General features: G+C 39.1%; 1 protein-coding gene across 6 annotated transcripts in view; it reads left to right on the top strand.

Moving 5' to 3' along the window:
• The window catches only part of LOC126342926 (protein abrupt-like), a 135,022-nt gene that overhangs the window by 5,549 nt on the left and 115,162 nt on the right, over positions 1-14,311 (top strand). For all 6 annotated transcript variants that reach the window (XM_050001898.1, XM_050001897.1, XM_050001896.1 and 3 more), the window contains one exon: positions 9,634-9,826. In XM_050001898.1, coding sequence (XP_049857855.1) covers positions 9,641-9,826 — 186 coding nt within the window. In that variant the 5' untranslated portion in view covers positions 9,634-9,640. The remainder of the gene's footprint in view (positions 1-9,633; positions 9,827-14,311) is intronic.

Raw genomic sequence — 14,311 nt, 5'->3', positions numbered from 1 at the left:
TGCTTATTTTTTATCTTGGAAAATGTTTTTCATGAACCTGTCATTAGGTTCTAAGATATCCACTTCAACACTAGCAAGCTCTTTCACGTTAATGAGTCTTGTTTCTGTTTATAAGGTTATTATATATTTTGCACCAACAGTAACGGGCATTCAATTGGAGTGATATACTAATGGCATATTACTATCAGTAGCAAGTACTCACGATTTTGTTTATACCAATGAAGAATTTGGTAAAAGTTATGTATTGGACTCTCCCTTTTTTTAGTATGGTGTGGATATAAACATTAGACTTTGCTGTTGATCACTTTGTTACACAACCAGATTTTCTGCTTTCACATTTGTCAGTGTTGTCAACTCTCAACCAATTTGTCGGGATAACGGAAGAGTCCGATTCCACCCCTCTGCTTTGACCAATGACGTCACCAATATGGCGGAAACGACCATTCACAACTACTCCCATACTGCTCCTATGACATCATCACATAAACATGACAACAAACATGAAAACAAAACGAAAAACCGCCAAACAGATATTCCTCCAAAAATATACTGAAACTAACGAGACAAGTGAGGGGTTTTGGGTGGGAATAAGCTTAATATAAACACAAGACACTACACTAAACGACAAAAAACACTAAAATTACAAGACCCCACAACCTTCCCAAATTCCACTACACACAAAATCCACTGGAATCGATCACTTCACTTAACCTATATAGGTCAAAACTTTCACCACCACCACACTTAATCCTACGACAAAAAAAACCCTAGAAAATCAAAATTGGAATCGAACACTTCCCTTGACCTGTTATCCTTACGGCATCTCCACATATAGCGGTCCCTCGTCAGAGCCTCTAGTGAGCCTCATTTTTTCGCGACACACTGAACACTTGACGACTTCAGCTAACACGCCGAATAGCTGAAGAAATTTTATTAGAGACAACGCACTGTTCCCCATCATCGCCGACAACTGCAAACTGTTGACCTTGTCAGTCATATCCATACCTACCAAAGACATAAAGCAATTTACCAAAATTCACATACAACGAACAGAAAAAAAACAACAACAACATTGACGTAACAAAACCAAAATTGTTAACTCACTGAAAAATATTCCAATGTAAACACAGTCTCCACCGATACCACACACACATACGAATGCTATCTTGCAAATGACCCCATACGCCACATAAAACGCTACGCATAAACAACAACACCAGAGACAACCACCGACTGCAACAATATGCCACCTATAAACATGCGACACATGCAAACTAAACCAAAATCATCACGTAACACACAACACATAAACACACCATCTTAGAGCACCACCGATCACATCAAAATGACACCTACAAACATGTCACTCTCACAAACTAAACTCCACGCCATTTGTGACATTGCACACCACAACAGCCTCGCGTCACAGGTCATAGCCAATGGGTGGAATCAGACGCTTCCATCCTAACCTAGATCTCGGGATGTGCTACAGATAAGTATTTCACTACAATCAACAGTTCACTGGGGTCCAGCACTTTAACTAAGAATTTCATGTAGTATTCCAAAGCAGAAATTCCCCATCTGTTTTCAAGCAGAGTGGTGAAATACATTGTTAATTGCGACATACCATTGTGTTGAGAATCCAATCATTTGTTTTATCAAAAATTTGGTTGCCTGAATTACAACTCAAATGTGTTACTGTGAAACCGTAAAAGTGATAATTTATTATTTTACAAGCTTATTGCTGTATGTGAGTATTGTATGAAGTAAACTTGTAAAATGTTAAGTAAATAAATGTCATGTTGCTCTGCCTGACACACACTTTAAAGTAGTGGCCTTTGCATGGATTTTAGTTTTATTACTGTTCGTTTGAGCAGCTTCTATATACTCTCTTACACCAAGAAATCTTATGATAACTTTTAGGAATCAAACATAGGATTTCCTTTTCAGTGGAACGCGTCATTAACCAGTTGACAGTGGAGATTATGAGGCAATTGAATAAGACTTTAAGGAAGTTATAAGCATGAAATACCTTGTGAAAGATGGAAATTGGAGGTTGATTGATGTGTGTGAGCTGAGAGAGATTTTTTTTTTCAATGGCTAACAGTAGGCGTACACATTGTACAACTATTCCAGGACTAAGAAACTAACAAGTTCAGAATAAAATACTTATAAATTTTGGCTGTTTATTTATCCAAAATGGGATCTGTTTTATACAGTGTAGGTCACCATGCATATCCAAACTCTTTATAGCCATGGACGAAATCAATGTGCTGTAGCCTTTGTTCATGGAGGTCTGGAATTGTTGTTGTTGTAGTCTTCAGTCCAAAGACTGGTTTGACGCAGCTCTCCATGCCACTCTATCCTGTGCAAGCTTCTTCACCTCCAAGTAACTACTGCAACCTACATCCTTCTGAATGTGCTTTGTGTATTCATCTCTTGGTCTTACTTTATGATTTTTACCCTCCACACTGCCCTCCAATACTAAATTGGTGATCCCTTGATGCCTCAGAACATGTCCTACCTACCGATCCCGTCTTCTAGTCAAGTTGTTACACAAATTCCTCTTCCTCCCAATTCTTTAATTCCTATTCCAAAGTTTTCTTCTGCTTCCTTTACTGCTTGCTCAGTATCCAGATTGAGTAACATCGGGGATAGGCTACAACACTGTTTCACTCCCTTCCCAACAACTGCTTCCCTTTCATTGACTCTTATAACTGCCATCTGGTTCCTGTATAAATTGTAAATAGCCTTTTACTCCCCGTATTTTACCCCTGCCACCTTCAGAATTTGAAAGAGAGTATTCCAGTCAACATTGTCAAAAGCTTTCTCTAAGTCTACAAATGCTAGAAACGTAGGTTTCCTTTCCTCAGTCTATCTGCTAAAATAAGTCGTAGGGTCAGTGTTCCAAAACTGAACTTCCGTGAGGTTCGCTTCTACTAGTTCTTCCATTCGTCTGTAAAGAATTCGTGTTAGTATTTTGCAGCCGTGACTTACTCTGATAGTTCGGTAATTTTCACACCTGTCAACACCTGCTTTCTTTGGGATTGGAATTATCATATTCTTCTTCAAGTCTGAGGGTATTTCGCTTGTCTCGTACATCTTGCTCACCAGATGGTAGATTTTTGCCAGGGCTGGCTCTCCCAAGGCTATGAGTAGCTCTAATGGAATGTTGTGTACTCCCCGGGGACTTGTTTTGACTTAGATCTTTCAGTGCTCTGTCAAATTCTTCATGCAGTACCATATCTCCCATTTCATCTTCATCTACGTCCTCCTCCATTTCCATAATATTGCCTTCACATACATAGCCCTTGTGTAGACTCTCTATATGCTCCTTCTACCTTTCTGCTTTCCCTTCTTTGTGTAGAACTGGGTTTCCGTGTGAGCTCTTGATATCCATACAAGCTGTTCTCTTGTCTCCAAAGGTCTCTTTAATTTTCCTGTAGGCAATATCTATCTTACCCTTAGTGATATATGCCTCGACATCCTTACATTTGTCCTCTAGCCATCCTTGTTTAGCCATTTTTGCACTTCCTGTCGATCTCATTTTTGAGACGTTTATATTCCTTTTTTTCTGCTTCATTTTTATATTTTCTCCTTTCCTCGATTAAATTCAATATCTCTTCTGTTACCCAAGGATTTCTACTAACCCTTGTCTTTTTACCTACTTGATCCTCTGCTGCCTTCAGTATTTCATCTCTCAAAGCTACCCATTTTTCTTCTACTATATTTCTTTCCCCCATTCTTGTCAATTGTTCCCTAATGCTTTCTCTGAAACTCTCTACAGCCTCTGGTTCTTTCATTTTGTCTGTGTCCCATCTCTTTAAATTCCCACCTTTTTGCAGTTTTTTTCAGTTTTAATCTGCAGTTCATAACCAATAAGTTGTGGTCAGAGTCCACATACATTTGACCCCCTGGAAATGTCTTACAATTTAAAACCTGATTCCTAAATCTGTCTTACCATTATATAATCTGTCTGGAACCTTCCAGTGTCTCCAGGCCTCTTCCATGTATACAACCTTCTTTTATGATTCTTAAAACAAGTGTTAGCTATGATTAAGTTATGCTATGTGCAAAATTCTACCAGGTGGCTTCTTCTTTCATTTCTTACCCCCATTCCATATCCATCTACCATATTTCCTAATCTTCCTTTTCCTACTATCGAATTCCAGTCTCCCATAATTATTAAATGCCCCCCCCCCCCCCCCCTATCTGATTGATTTCTTTTATCTCATCATACAGTTCTTCAATCTCTTCGCCATCTGCAGAGTTAGGTGGCATATAAACTTGTACTACTGTGGTAGCTGTGGGATTCGTGTCTATATTGGCTACAATAGTGTATTCACTATGCTGTTTGTACTAGCTCACCTGTGCTCTTATTTTTTATTCATTATTAAACTTACTCCTGCATTACCCATATTTGATTTTGTATTTATAACCCTGTATTCAACTGACCAAAAGTCTTGTTCCTCTTGCCATAGAATTTCACTAATTCCCACTATATCTAGCTTTAACCTATCCATTTCCCTTTTTAAATTTTCTAATCTACTTGTCCAATTAAGGGATCTGCCATTCTACATTCTGATCGTAGAATGCCAGTTTTGTTTCTCTTGATAACGACGTCCTCCTGATTAGTCCCTGCTCGGAAATCTGAATGGGAGACTGTTTAACCTCCGGAATATTTCACCCAACAGGACACTATCATCATTTAACTATACAGTAAAGCTGCATGCCCTCTAGAAAAATTATTTATGTATATTTCCACATTTTTTTCCCAATACTTTATGGCCTCATTGGACCTCTTTAGTCAATCATTTCCTGGCCCTCTTCTTCAGTAAGCTTATGTTTCATTCTTTCTTAACTGCCTAGTATATTTTCATCCATTCTGATCTTTCCTGCCTTTCCCCATCTGTAAATACCCTTTTCATTGTGTGTCATTTGTCCAATTATTTATGTATATTGTCAATGCTGTCAAACATCTCGTGTTGTTTTGGCTTTTATTTTCAAGTCACAGTTTTTTGCTCACATAGTCATTTGTAACTGATGCTTTGTTTCAGAACTGAAGCAAAGTACCACATAGTGCAGTCATAATATAACTGAGTAGATAAAAAATATACTCACCAAGCAGCACCAGGAGAAAACACAGAAAAAAGTTAAGGAGGCCAGTGGTTCTTTTGCTACAAAAGCTTGCACATTTCCTTAATGTTTATGTGTGTTTCTTCCACCACTTCTCATTGAGTAGATTTTTTTCATCCATCCAATTAAACCCTTCTGCCAGGAGGAGGAGCCTCAGGCTCCAAAAGTTTGCACATAGCCTTAAATTCTGTGTGTGTTTTCTCCTGCCACAGCTTGGCGAGTAAGAGATTTTATTTACCTAGTTATAATATAATTTTAAAAATTCCTTGTTTTTATTGCTGTATTAGCTTGCTTAGTATAATCAGTAATAATCTGGTCTAAAATGTTATCATGGTCAGTTAAGGAAAACAAGGCATGATAAAACAAACTTAACTTTTATCATGCATTTGTTTCTGTTGCTCACACTGTCTTTTTGTTCAAATCTTCTTGCAGAAACAACTGTTTTCGGGATATTTAGAATTCATTTTGTCACCTAAGACATCATTTTCAGAGCCTCTTTAGCCCTTATAATTAGAGCTGCAGTGTTCTTAATGGTTTGAATTGTTGGCTTATTACTGCATTAAATGCCCTTGACAGTCTCAAGGTGGTTGTGAAAACATTTGGAAATGTCACTCAAAACTAATTGTCCAACACATTGCCTATTTGATGTACACCTTCTGTGTTGATTTAAATTTCATTGCCACTGAAAAAATGGCTTTACAGTTTAATGCAACCTAGTCCTCTGCCATCTCCTGGGTATGGCGCTCTCTCTCTCTCTCTCTCTCTCTCTCTCTCTCTCTCTCTCTCTCTCTCTCTCTCACACACACACACACACACACACACACACACACACACACACACACACGAGGAAGAGAGGAACAGAGAACTAGATAAAAGTAAAGTGCCATCATTGCCCTTTTTGTGTGCAGTTTGTCTGAATTAAATGACTTTTAAACAAAATACTCTTTATCTTTTCTGCTAGCTAACGTTTGATACATCCTTGCATTTTACTTCATCAGCTGAAAGGTGCATAGAATAAACATTCTGTAAAAGTTAACATTCATAAGAAACTCTAAAAACTTTGTTCTTCTCATCCAAGAAGGTAATTAATTTGCATTGCATTACACTAAATTTGTTGTTGATTATTTCCTATCTCCAATAAATAAACTGCAGAAGACAATGAGAGAACAGGAACAAAATTTTGATAGAAGACATTGTTGCTGGGTCCTCAAATATTTCGAAATATATAGTTTTGTATGAGTAGGTAACATTGTTGTAAAGCACTGTATTGAAAGGGACAGACAACTGTTCTCATTAAACTCGCTGTATTTCTTTATGGCTATTAATTATATGATCTATTGTGAAATCTGGGATTAGACTCACATTCTGGAGGGTCGCAGTTCGAAACCTAAGTCAGATTAAGGTTTTCTATTGTTTCTGTAAATTGCTTAAAGTATTTGCCAGGGTGATTTCTTCTCCAATCTGTTCTTGTGATCTTTATCTTATGGTTTCAGTGTCAACTGGATGTAAAACCATAATGCTCATTTCTTCTTTAAACCAAGTATGTCGTCATTAGTCAAAAAATTAATGATGGATACCCATATCCAGAAAATATTTTTTTTTTAGTATGTACTTATGTACTCAGATAGCATCTATTTGGTGTATAGTGGAGGACACCTTAGTACCACTACTGGTCCTATTGTTCCCTGTTCCACCCAGAAATACGGTGATGGAAAAATGAATTCCTATACCCCTCTGTATGAGCCCTAATTTCTTGCAGCTTATCTTCGTGGTACTTATGCAAAATGTATGTTGGCAGTTGTAGAATCATTCTGCAGTCAGCTTCAGATGACAGTTCTCTAAATTTTCTCAGTAGTGTTTCATGAAAAGCTCATTGTCTTCCCTCCAATGATTCCCACTTGACTTCATGAAGCATCTCTGTAATACTCACATGTTGATTGAACCTACCAGTAACAAAAACTAGCAGTCTGTCTCTGAATTGCTTCAGTGTCTTCTTTTAATCTGACATGGTGGGGATTCCGATTGTCGAGAAGTAGTGAAGAACAGATAACACTAGTGTTCTATACACTGTCTCCTTTAGTGATGAACCACACTTTCCTAAAATTCTCCCATTAACCAAACTTGACTATTTGCCTTCCCTGTTACCATTGTTACAGCTCCTTCCATTTCATATTGCTTTGCAATGTTATGCATTTTCTACAATTGTAGCAAGCTGCCAATTATCATCCCAATTAGATATTTTGTCCGTGTCATCTTGTATCCTCCTACAGTCACTCAACGGTCACACATTGGTGTACACCTCAATATCATCAGCAAACAAATTTATAAGCAAAATGGATCAAGTTTTTGTTTGCAACATAACACACAAAGATTTCAGTGGATGAGACCATCACCTAGAGACCTAAAGCAATGCGAAGAATCCCAGTCAAGCATTAATCAAGAAGAGTTATTAAAGATTGTGTATATGATTCCTGATGAAGGAAAAGAAAGCCGTAAAACACACACACACCAAACTGTTTCACAAGACTCTTCATATCAGATGCAGCCTGCTGATAGGTGCATTAACTTTTGATGTTATAGTTCTTTGACCTAGACCACTTCTACTTTAAACTGGTGCTTATAATGAATTAATGCATTACTGTCACCTACCTTTGTGCAATCTTATTTGTGAAAATTGAGGAAAAATGAGATGTTTGAGAAAATGAGAAACCCTACCTTCCCCAAAACACAGCATTTTCTTACAGCAATCACATCTATGACAGATGTATTATGAAGACTTGTAATTGAAAACAGCTTCTGCATTTGATGGAATATGAAGTGCTTAGCTGTTCATATCGTGTATCTAAAACTATGAGTAGAGTGAAGCCTTTTTTGTTTATGTTATCTATTATCAGACGAAATCAGTGTGGAAAAGTAACTAAATATAGGTAGGAAAAGATTCAGCTTCCCAAAGTGCAGTGGAGGGAGACACAACTATAAAAAAATGTGTAAATTGCAGTCTTTCAGGAGGAGCTCGTGTGACTTGGTCAAAGGGAGGTACAGTTTGGAAAAACCAGCTTTCCATGTAGGTGAGTAGGCAGTGAGTAAGTGAGGAAATTGAGAGAAAAGAAGGCCAAAGTTGAATAGCAGCTGAAAGATGTTTTAACTGCACATGTCAGGGTAGCTATTTGTAAACGTGTGAAAAATACCACTTTACACCATGGTTTGGATGTACAGTGAAGCAAAGTCCTCCTTCATAACTAATTGGGTAATTGAATCAGAGGCTGGAGCTAGGCAAGGGCGTAACACCTTCAGTAGAAGTATACTAAAATCAGTCATGTAGTATGCAAAGTGAGTATTTGGGTCAAATTAAGTTAATTTGGTTTGCAAATCAGTGTGGAACTTCACTTATTGAAAAGTTTTGGAAATAAAAATTATGTCGATGCTTCGTTGTAATAAATGAGTAAATATTCAGTAATCTTCCAATTGCCTCATTCTATTAAATGTTACCTAAACACGTGTATCAGTATGCTCATAATGATGGTAAAAGGCAACACTTTGACCAAAAGAGTACTGTGATTACTGGAGTATTACAATTTGCATAACTGCTCGCACAGAATGAACAAATATATTGGATGGTGACACATGTCATCTTCAATAGAACATCCCCTGCAATGTAAAACAGATATCTTGGGTTCTCTCTGTAGATGTATCCTTTTAGATGACACTCTACAAAATAATTTGAAACAAGAATTCCAGTTGAATAATTCTAGGCTGTCAAAATTTCTTGAGTCTGAACATAGGTTTGTAATGCCCAGCTCTTAATGCTTTGCCCTGTTTAATACTTCCTGCATTCATTCAGTGAACATGTGTTTTGGATGTAGTCTGGCCACATCATCATAACCCTGTTGGCACCTTATCATTTCTCTGCCCCAGAGTCCAATGAAGTTTTATCATCAGAGCTTCATGTGGCTGTACAATTCAGCAACATTTAACACTCGGAATACAACAATAAAAAAAAAAGAAAACAGAGAGACTGATAGAAGTAGCAGCCTGATTCAGTTAAGGATCTGGGGCAGTAAACATATTTATGGGTTTCCTGATTAGATGATCACATTTTTGCAGTTGGTACATGCATGTCTGGAAAAATTGTGCACCATTGGTGTATATCCTTTTTGCTTGTTGCTGTTGTATTTCACAGAAGAGAATTATTTCTGAAATCTTAAGGAATTATTCAATTTGTGTAAGTGAAGACAAGGTACACCATTTTGCCATGTATTTCTACTTCATCACCTGTAATCTTTAGAAAGATTTGAATAAGGGTTATAGATTCTGTCGCAATCTTCTGAAAATCTGTGTATTTTGCAAGTATTTTTGTATGGATAAACATACCTCTCTCTCTCTCTCTCTCTCTCTCTCTCTCTCTCTCTCTCTCTCTCTCTCTCTCGTGTGTGTGTGTGTGTGTTAAAAACAAATAACCGTTTGATAGCTGAGTTGAGGAATTTTTGTCATTTTCAGAGTGGGCATGGGTTCTGATCAACAGTTCTGTCTGCGATGGCACAATTACCAGAGTAACCTTCTTGCAACATTACCGCAGTTCTTGGACAGTGACAATCTGACTGATGTCACATTATCAGCTGGTGGACGAAGTATTCGAGCACACAAGGTTGTCTTGTCTGCTTGTAGTCAGTATTTTAACGAGCTTTTCAAGGTAGTTATCAGTTATTAAGATATTAGTGCTGAGATTTGGTTACCTGGATTATTTTTTATGCTAACAGCATCTTTCATAGTTGGCCACCTAATAAGTTTTGCATTATGAAATAAAATCATCGTATTATCGTTTTACCAACTGTGCTGCAGGCGTGTGTTACTAATGACAAAAAATTGCATTTTTAACTCTTAAGATTAATAAGTTTCCGACACTAATCATCTTTAATTCCAGTCGTGTGAACCTGTGACAAGGAAGTTTTTTCTTTGTGATGCATGGATAACTTAAGAAAAGTAACTCTAGTAACTTTGTAGCATAAATTAATACAGCTGTTCTTACTGCAACAGTAAATTTTGTTATGTTCTTAAAATCCTCATCTATGCTGTGAGTGCTACCAGTGCCATGTTTCTGGTAGCGGTGTGGAAAAGATTCATCAATAATATCTGCAGTTTTATGTTTCTTGCTGGAATCATTAGAAATACTTCTGGACCACCTTCATAGTCTGTGATAACTTTTTGCTGAAGTATTTGCTCTCTTTGAGAGTGGGACAATTAAAAATCTAATTATCACTTAGCAATCAAAATTTGGTAACAATCTATGAATGATATCTTATAAAATACTGCATAGATCTTTGGAGAATTAAGCTATATTGCTGGACTTTTATATAGATATGAAATATTATCTTGAAGCAGTGTGGAAATCAGATATGCAGTGGTTTCATGAATCTTGTAAATTGTTACATTGAAGTATCCCGAACTAGAGCATTGTATAATCAAAGTAGACATCTGAGTGATGCATTCTGTGTAGAGAGTGACAAGAAATTCATTATGATATTGGCAATTTTCTCTTTGTCCCCTCTTGCTTCCTTAAAGTATTCTTCATATGAGTTATCTACTCATATCCAGCATCTGACAATAACAGGAATCTCACAATAATGGGAATATTTCAAATGGCTACTCAGTTTAGTGTTTGTGAGCGTTTCTTGAAAATTTTGTGCAGAAGTAAGTTACAGTAAAACAGTCCTGTGTGTAGCGTTAGTTGTTTCCTTACAGTTACCTGTACTTATTTATGTGGCAACAGTATTGCTATAATCAAATGCTCGGTTGCAAAAATCATTGCTATATGTGCAACTAACAGACCAAAACACATGTGATAGGCACAATCATCAAAATGCACAATGAACTGTAAATAATCTTGATGATATTTAGCTTTACAGCTGATTGATGCTAATATTAATGATTAATAAGAACCATCACAGCTGTATTGATACACATTTATTATGTGTTTTGTATTGATACACATTTATTGTCTCATGACCAGTTTTGTTCTTAGACCATCATCAGGTTGCTGAGATATGCCAATATCATGATATGAGAGGTCTAACTGTCTTATGTAATGTTAGAGACAAAGTCTGGAAACGACGATTATGTAAACATTCTGGCAACCTCCAGGCAGAAATATAGGGAGCAGTAGGTAAGTGCACACAACATGGCATACTGTGTAAACTGAGCTAGTACACAGACTAGCGAACACAGCACGCCACCGAGCGAGGTGGCGCAGTGGTTGGCACACTGGACTCGCATTCGGGAGGACGACGGTTCAATCCCGTCTCCGGCCATCCTGATTTAGGTTTTCTGTGATTTCCCTAAATCGTTTCAGGCAAATGCTGGGATGGTTCCTTTGAAAGGGCACGGCCGATTTCCTTCCCAATCCTTCCCTAACCCGAGCTTGCGCTCCTTCTCTAATGACCACGTTGTCGACGGGACGTTAAACACTAACCACCACCACCACAGCACGCCATGTTGCATACACTTACTGTTTGCCATTATTCTGCCAGGTGGTCAGCAGAATGTTTATATGACCATCATTTCCAGGTTTCACCTCTAACCTTACATTATGATTTTGGTGCAACTCGGCAGGCTGATGATGATGTAATAAACAAAACTGATCGTGGCACAGTAAATGAGTATCAGTACACCTCTAGTGCTTCTCATTAATTATTAATATTACAATAAACTGTCATTCCACAATATTTAGTCCTGTTAGGAATGATGACAATATACTGAAAAGATACTGCCACTAACCGTATAGTGGAGATGTGGAGTCAGAGACAGGCACAACAAAAAGACATCAAGACTAGTAAGCTTTCGGGCAAAAGGCCTCCTTCTTCTGAATTAGACAACACACACACACACACACACACACACACACACACACACACACACACACACACACACACACACACACATTCAAGAAAATGCAAAACACACACACACAAAATCACAGTCTCTGGCTGCTGTCACCAGACTGCAAGCAACACCGCATGATGGGAGAAGCACTCTGGATGGTGGGTGTAAGGAGGAGTCTTGGATGGGGAGGGGTAAAGATAGTAGGTTAGGGATGGGAGTCAGTAAAATGCTGCTTACAGGGATGAGGTGGGGGAAGGTAGGGCAGCTAGGAGGTTAGATTGTGGGTGGCGGGAGGGGAGGGGGGAAGGAGAAAAGTAAAAAGGCTATGGGTGCATTGGTGGAATAGAAGACTGTGTAATGCTGTAGTGGGAACAGGGGACGGGATAGGTGGACAAGGACAGTAACTAATGAGGGTTTAGGCCAGGAGACTCACAGCAGCAAAGGGTATATCGTGGAGAGAGTTCCCACCCGCGTAATTGAGGAAAGCTGGCGTCGGTGGGAAGGATCCAGATGGCAGAGGCTGAGGGGACTTTGGGAAGTGGTGAGTGACTGGAGAGATAAGGCATGGGAGATATGTTTCTATACAAGGCTGGGAGGGTAATTAATATTTGTGAAGGCCCCACTGTCAGGCCCTTGATATATTTTGAGAGGGATGCTCGTCAGTACAGATGTGATGGCCAAAGGTGGCTAGGCAGTACGGAAGGGACTTCTTGGTGTGTAGCAGGTGGCAGATGTCAAAGTGGAGGTATTTCTGCTGTTTATAGGTTTGATATGGATGGATGTACTGATGTAGCCATGGCTGAGGAAAAGTTCAACTCTGAGGGAGTTGGCTTGTTGAGTTGAGGAGGAGAAGGTGAAGTGAATGGGGGAGAAGGTGATGATGGTCTGGAGGAATGTGGATAGGGTGTGCGCACACTCAGTCCAGATCATGATGATGTCATCAGTGAATCTGAACCAGGTGAAGGATTTGGGAATCTGGGGGGGAGGGGGGGGGGGGGGATAGGTTGACACAGGATGGTTCCATGAAGGTGCCCATTGCCATACCCCAGATTTGTTTGTAGTTGATGTCTTCAAAGGAGAAGTCATTATGGGTGAGGATGTAGTTGGTCATGGAGTCCAGGAAGGATGTTGTAGGGCATTAGGGATGTTAGTGTAAAGGAAGGTGACAACAATGATGACAGCTAGGGCACTGTGTTGTAAAGGAACAGTAACTGTAGAGAGTCGGTGGAAAAAATGGTAAGTTGCAGGTAACAGGTTGAAGTTGAGCAGAAATTCTGTCAGTGGGGCACAGTAACTGGCAGTAATGGGGTGCCTTGGGTATTGGGATTTATGGGTTTTAGGAAGCATGTAGAAAGTAGGAGAGTGGGAAGTAATGGGACAGAGGAGACAAGCAGACTCAGTGGAGAGGTTCTGGTGTGGACCTAAGGATTTGATGAGAGACTTGAGATATTTCTAGAATGGATTGTTGGTGGACGAATCTGACAGCTAGCAGAGTTCTTCCGCCAGATAATATTTGTGGTTCCAAACCACAGTGGCGGAGTCTTTGTCAGAATGTAGGGTCATAAGGTCAAAATCAGTTTTTGGGCTGTGGATTGCAGTTCTTTCTGCACGTGAAAGGTTAGCATGCATGTTGAGGGATTTGAGAAATGCTGGTGGGGCAAGGTTCGAGGTTAAGAAATTCTGGAAAAGTAACAGTGAGTGATTTGGGGACAGTGGAAGTCGATCACGGTTGCTGAAGGAGTGAAGTAAGTCAGGTATGGTTCAACATTGGGTCTTTCATTGAGTTTGATCTGTAGAGTTAGTGGAGAAAAAGCATTTCCATTGTGTAGGGACTGGGAGGAGGAGGAGGAGGAGGTGGTAAGGTCTTTAACAAGTCCTGCATGATTGAATTTTGGAGTGGGGCAAAAGATAAGACCTTTGGAAAGGAGTGATACTTCTGTGAGACTAAGGCTTTTGGAATTCAGGTTCATGACTATGTTTTGGGTCTGTTTAGATTCTGGATTCTATATCACAGTTGTTGAGAGTTTTGAGGGGTTAAATGTATTAGGTCTGTGAGGCAGGGTTTGTCAGCCATGAGGGGATCTTGGGAGGTGGAGGATACTGGAGATGGATGTGAACAGGTTGGAGTTTTTTGAGGTGGCATTGTGAATGCTTATGAAGTTCCTGGAGGGCAATAGTTTCATTATGTGAGAAGGGATTCAAGACTTTGAGGCTGCACAGCAGGACAGTTTTATAGATGGAGAGGAGGTATTGCAAGGAGGTTTGAGACTGACTGACATGGTTTTGGAGGACGGTGTTG

This window comes from Schistocerca gregaria, chromosome 1 (assembly GCF_023897955.1).
Source record: "Schistocerca gregaria isolate iqSchGreg1 chromosome 1, iqSchGreg1.2, whole genome shotgun sequence".
Taxonomy (NCBI): Eukaryota; Metazoa; Arthropoda; class Insecta; order Orthoptera; family Acrididae; genus Schistocerca; species Schistocerca gregaria.
This window is presented reverse-complemented; position numbering and strand designations above follow the sequence as displayed.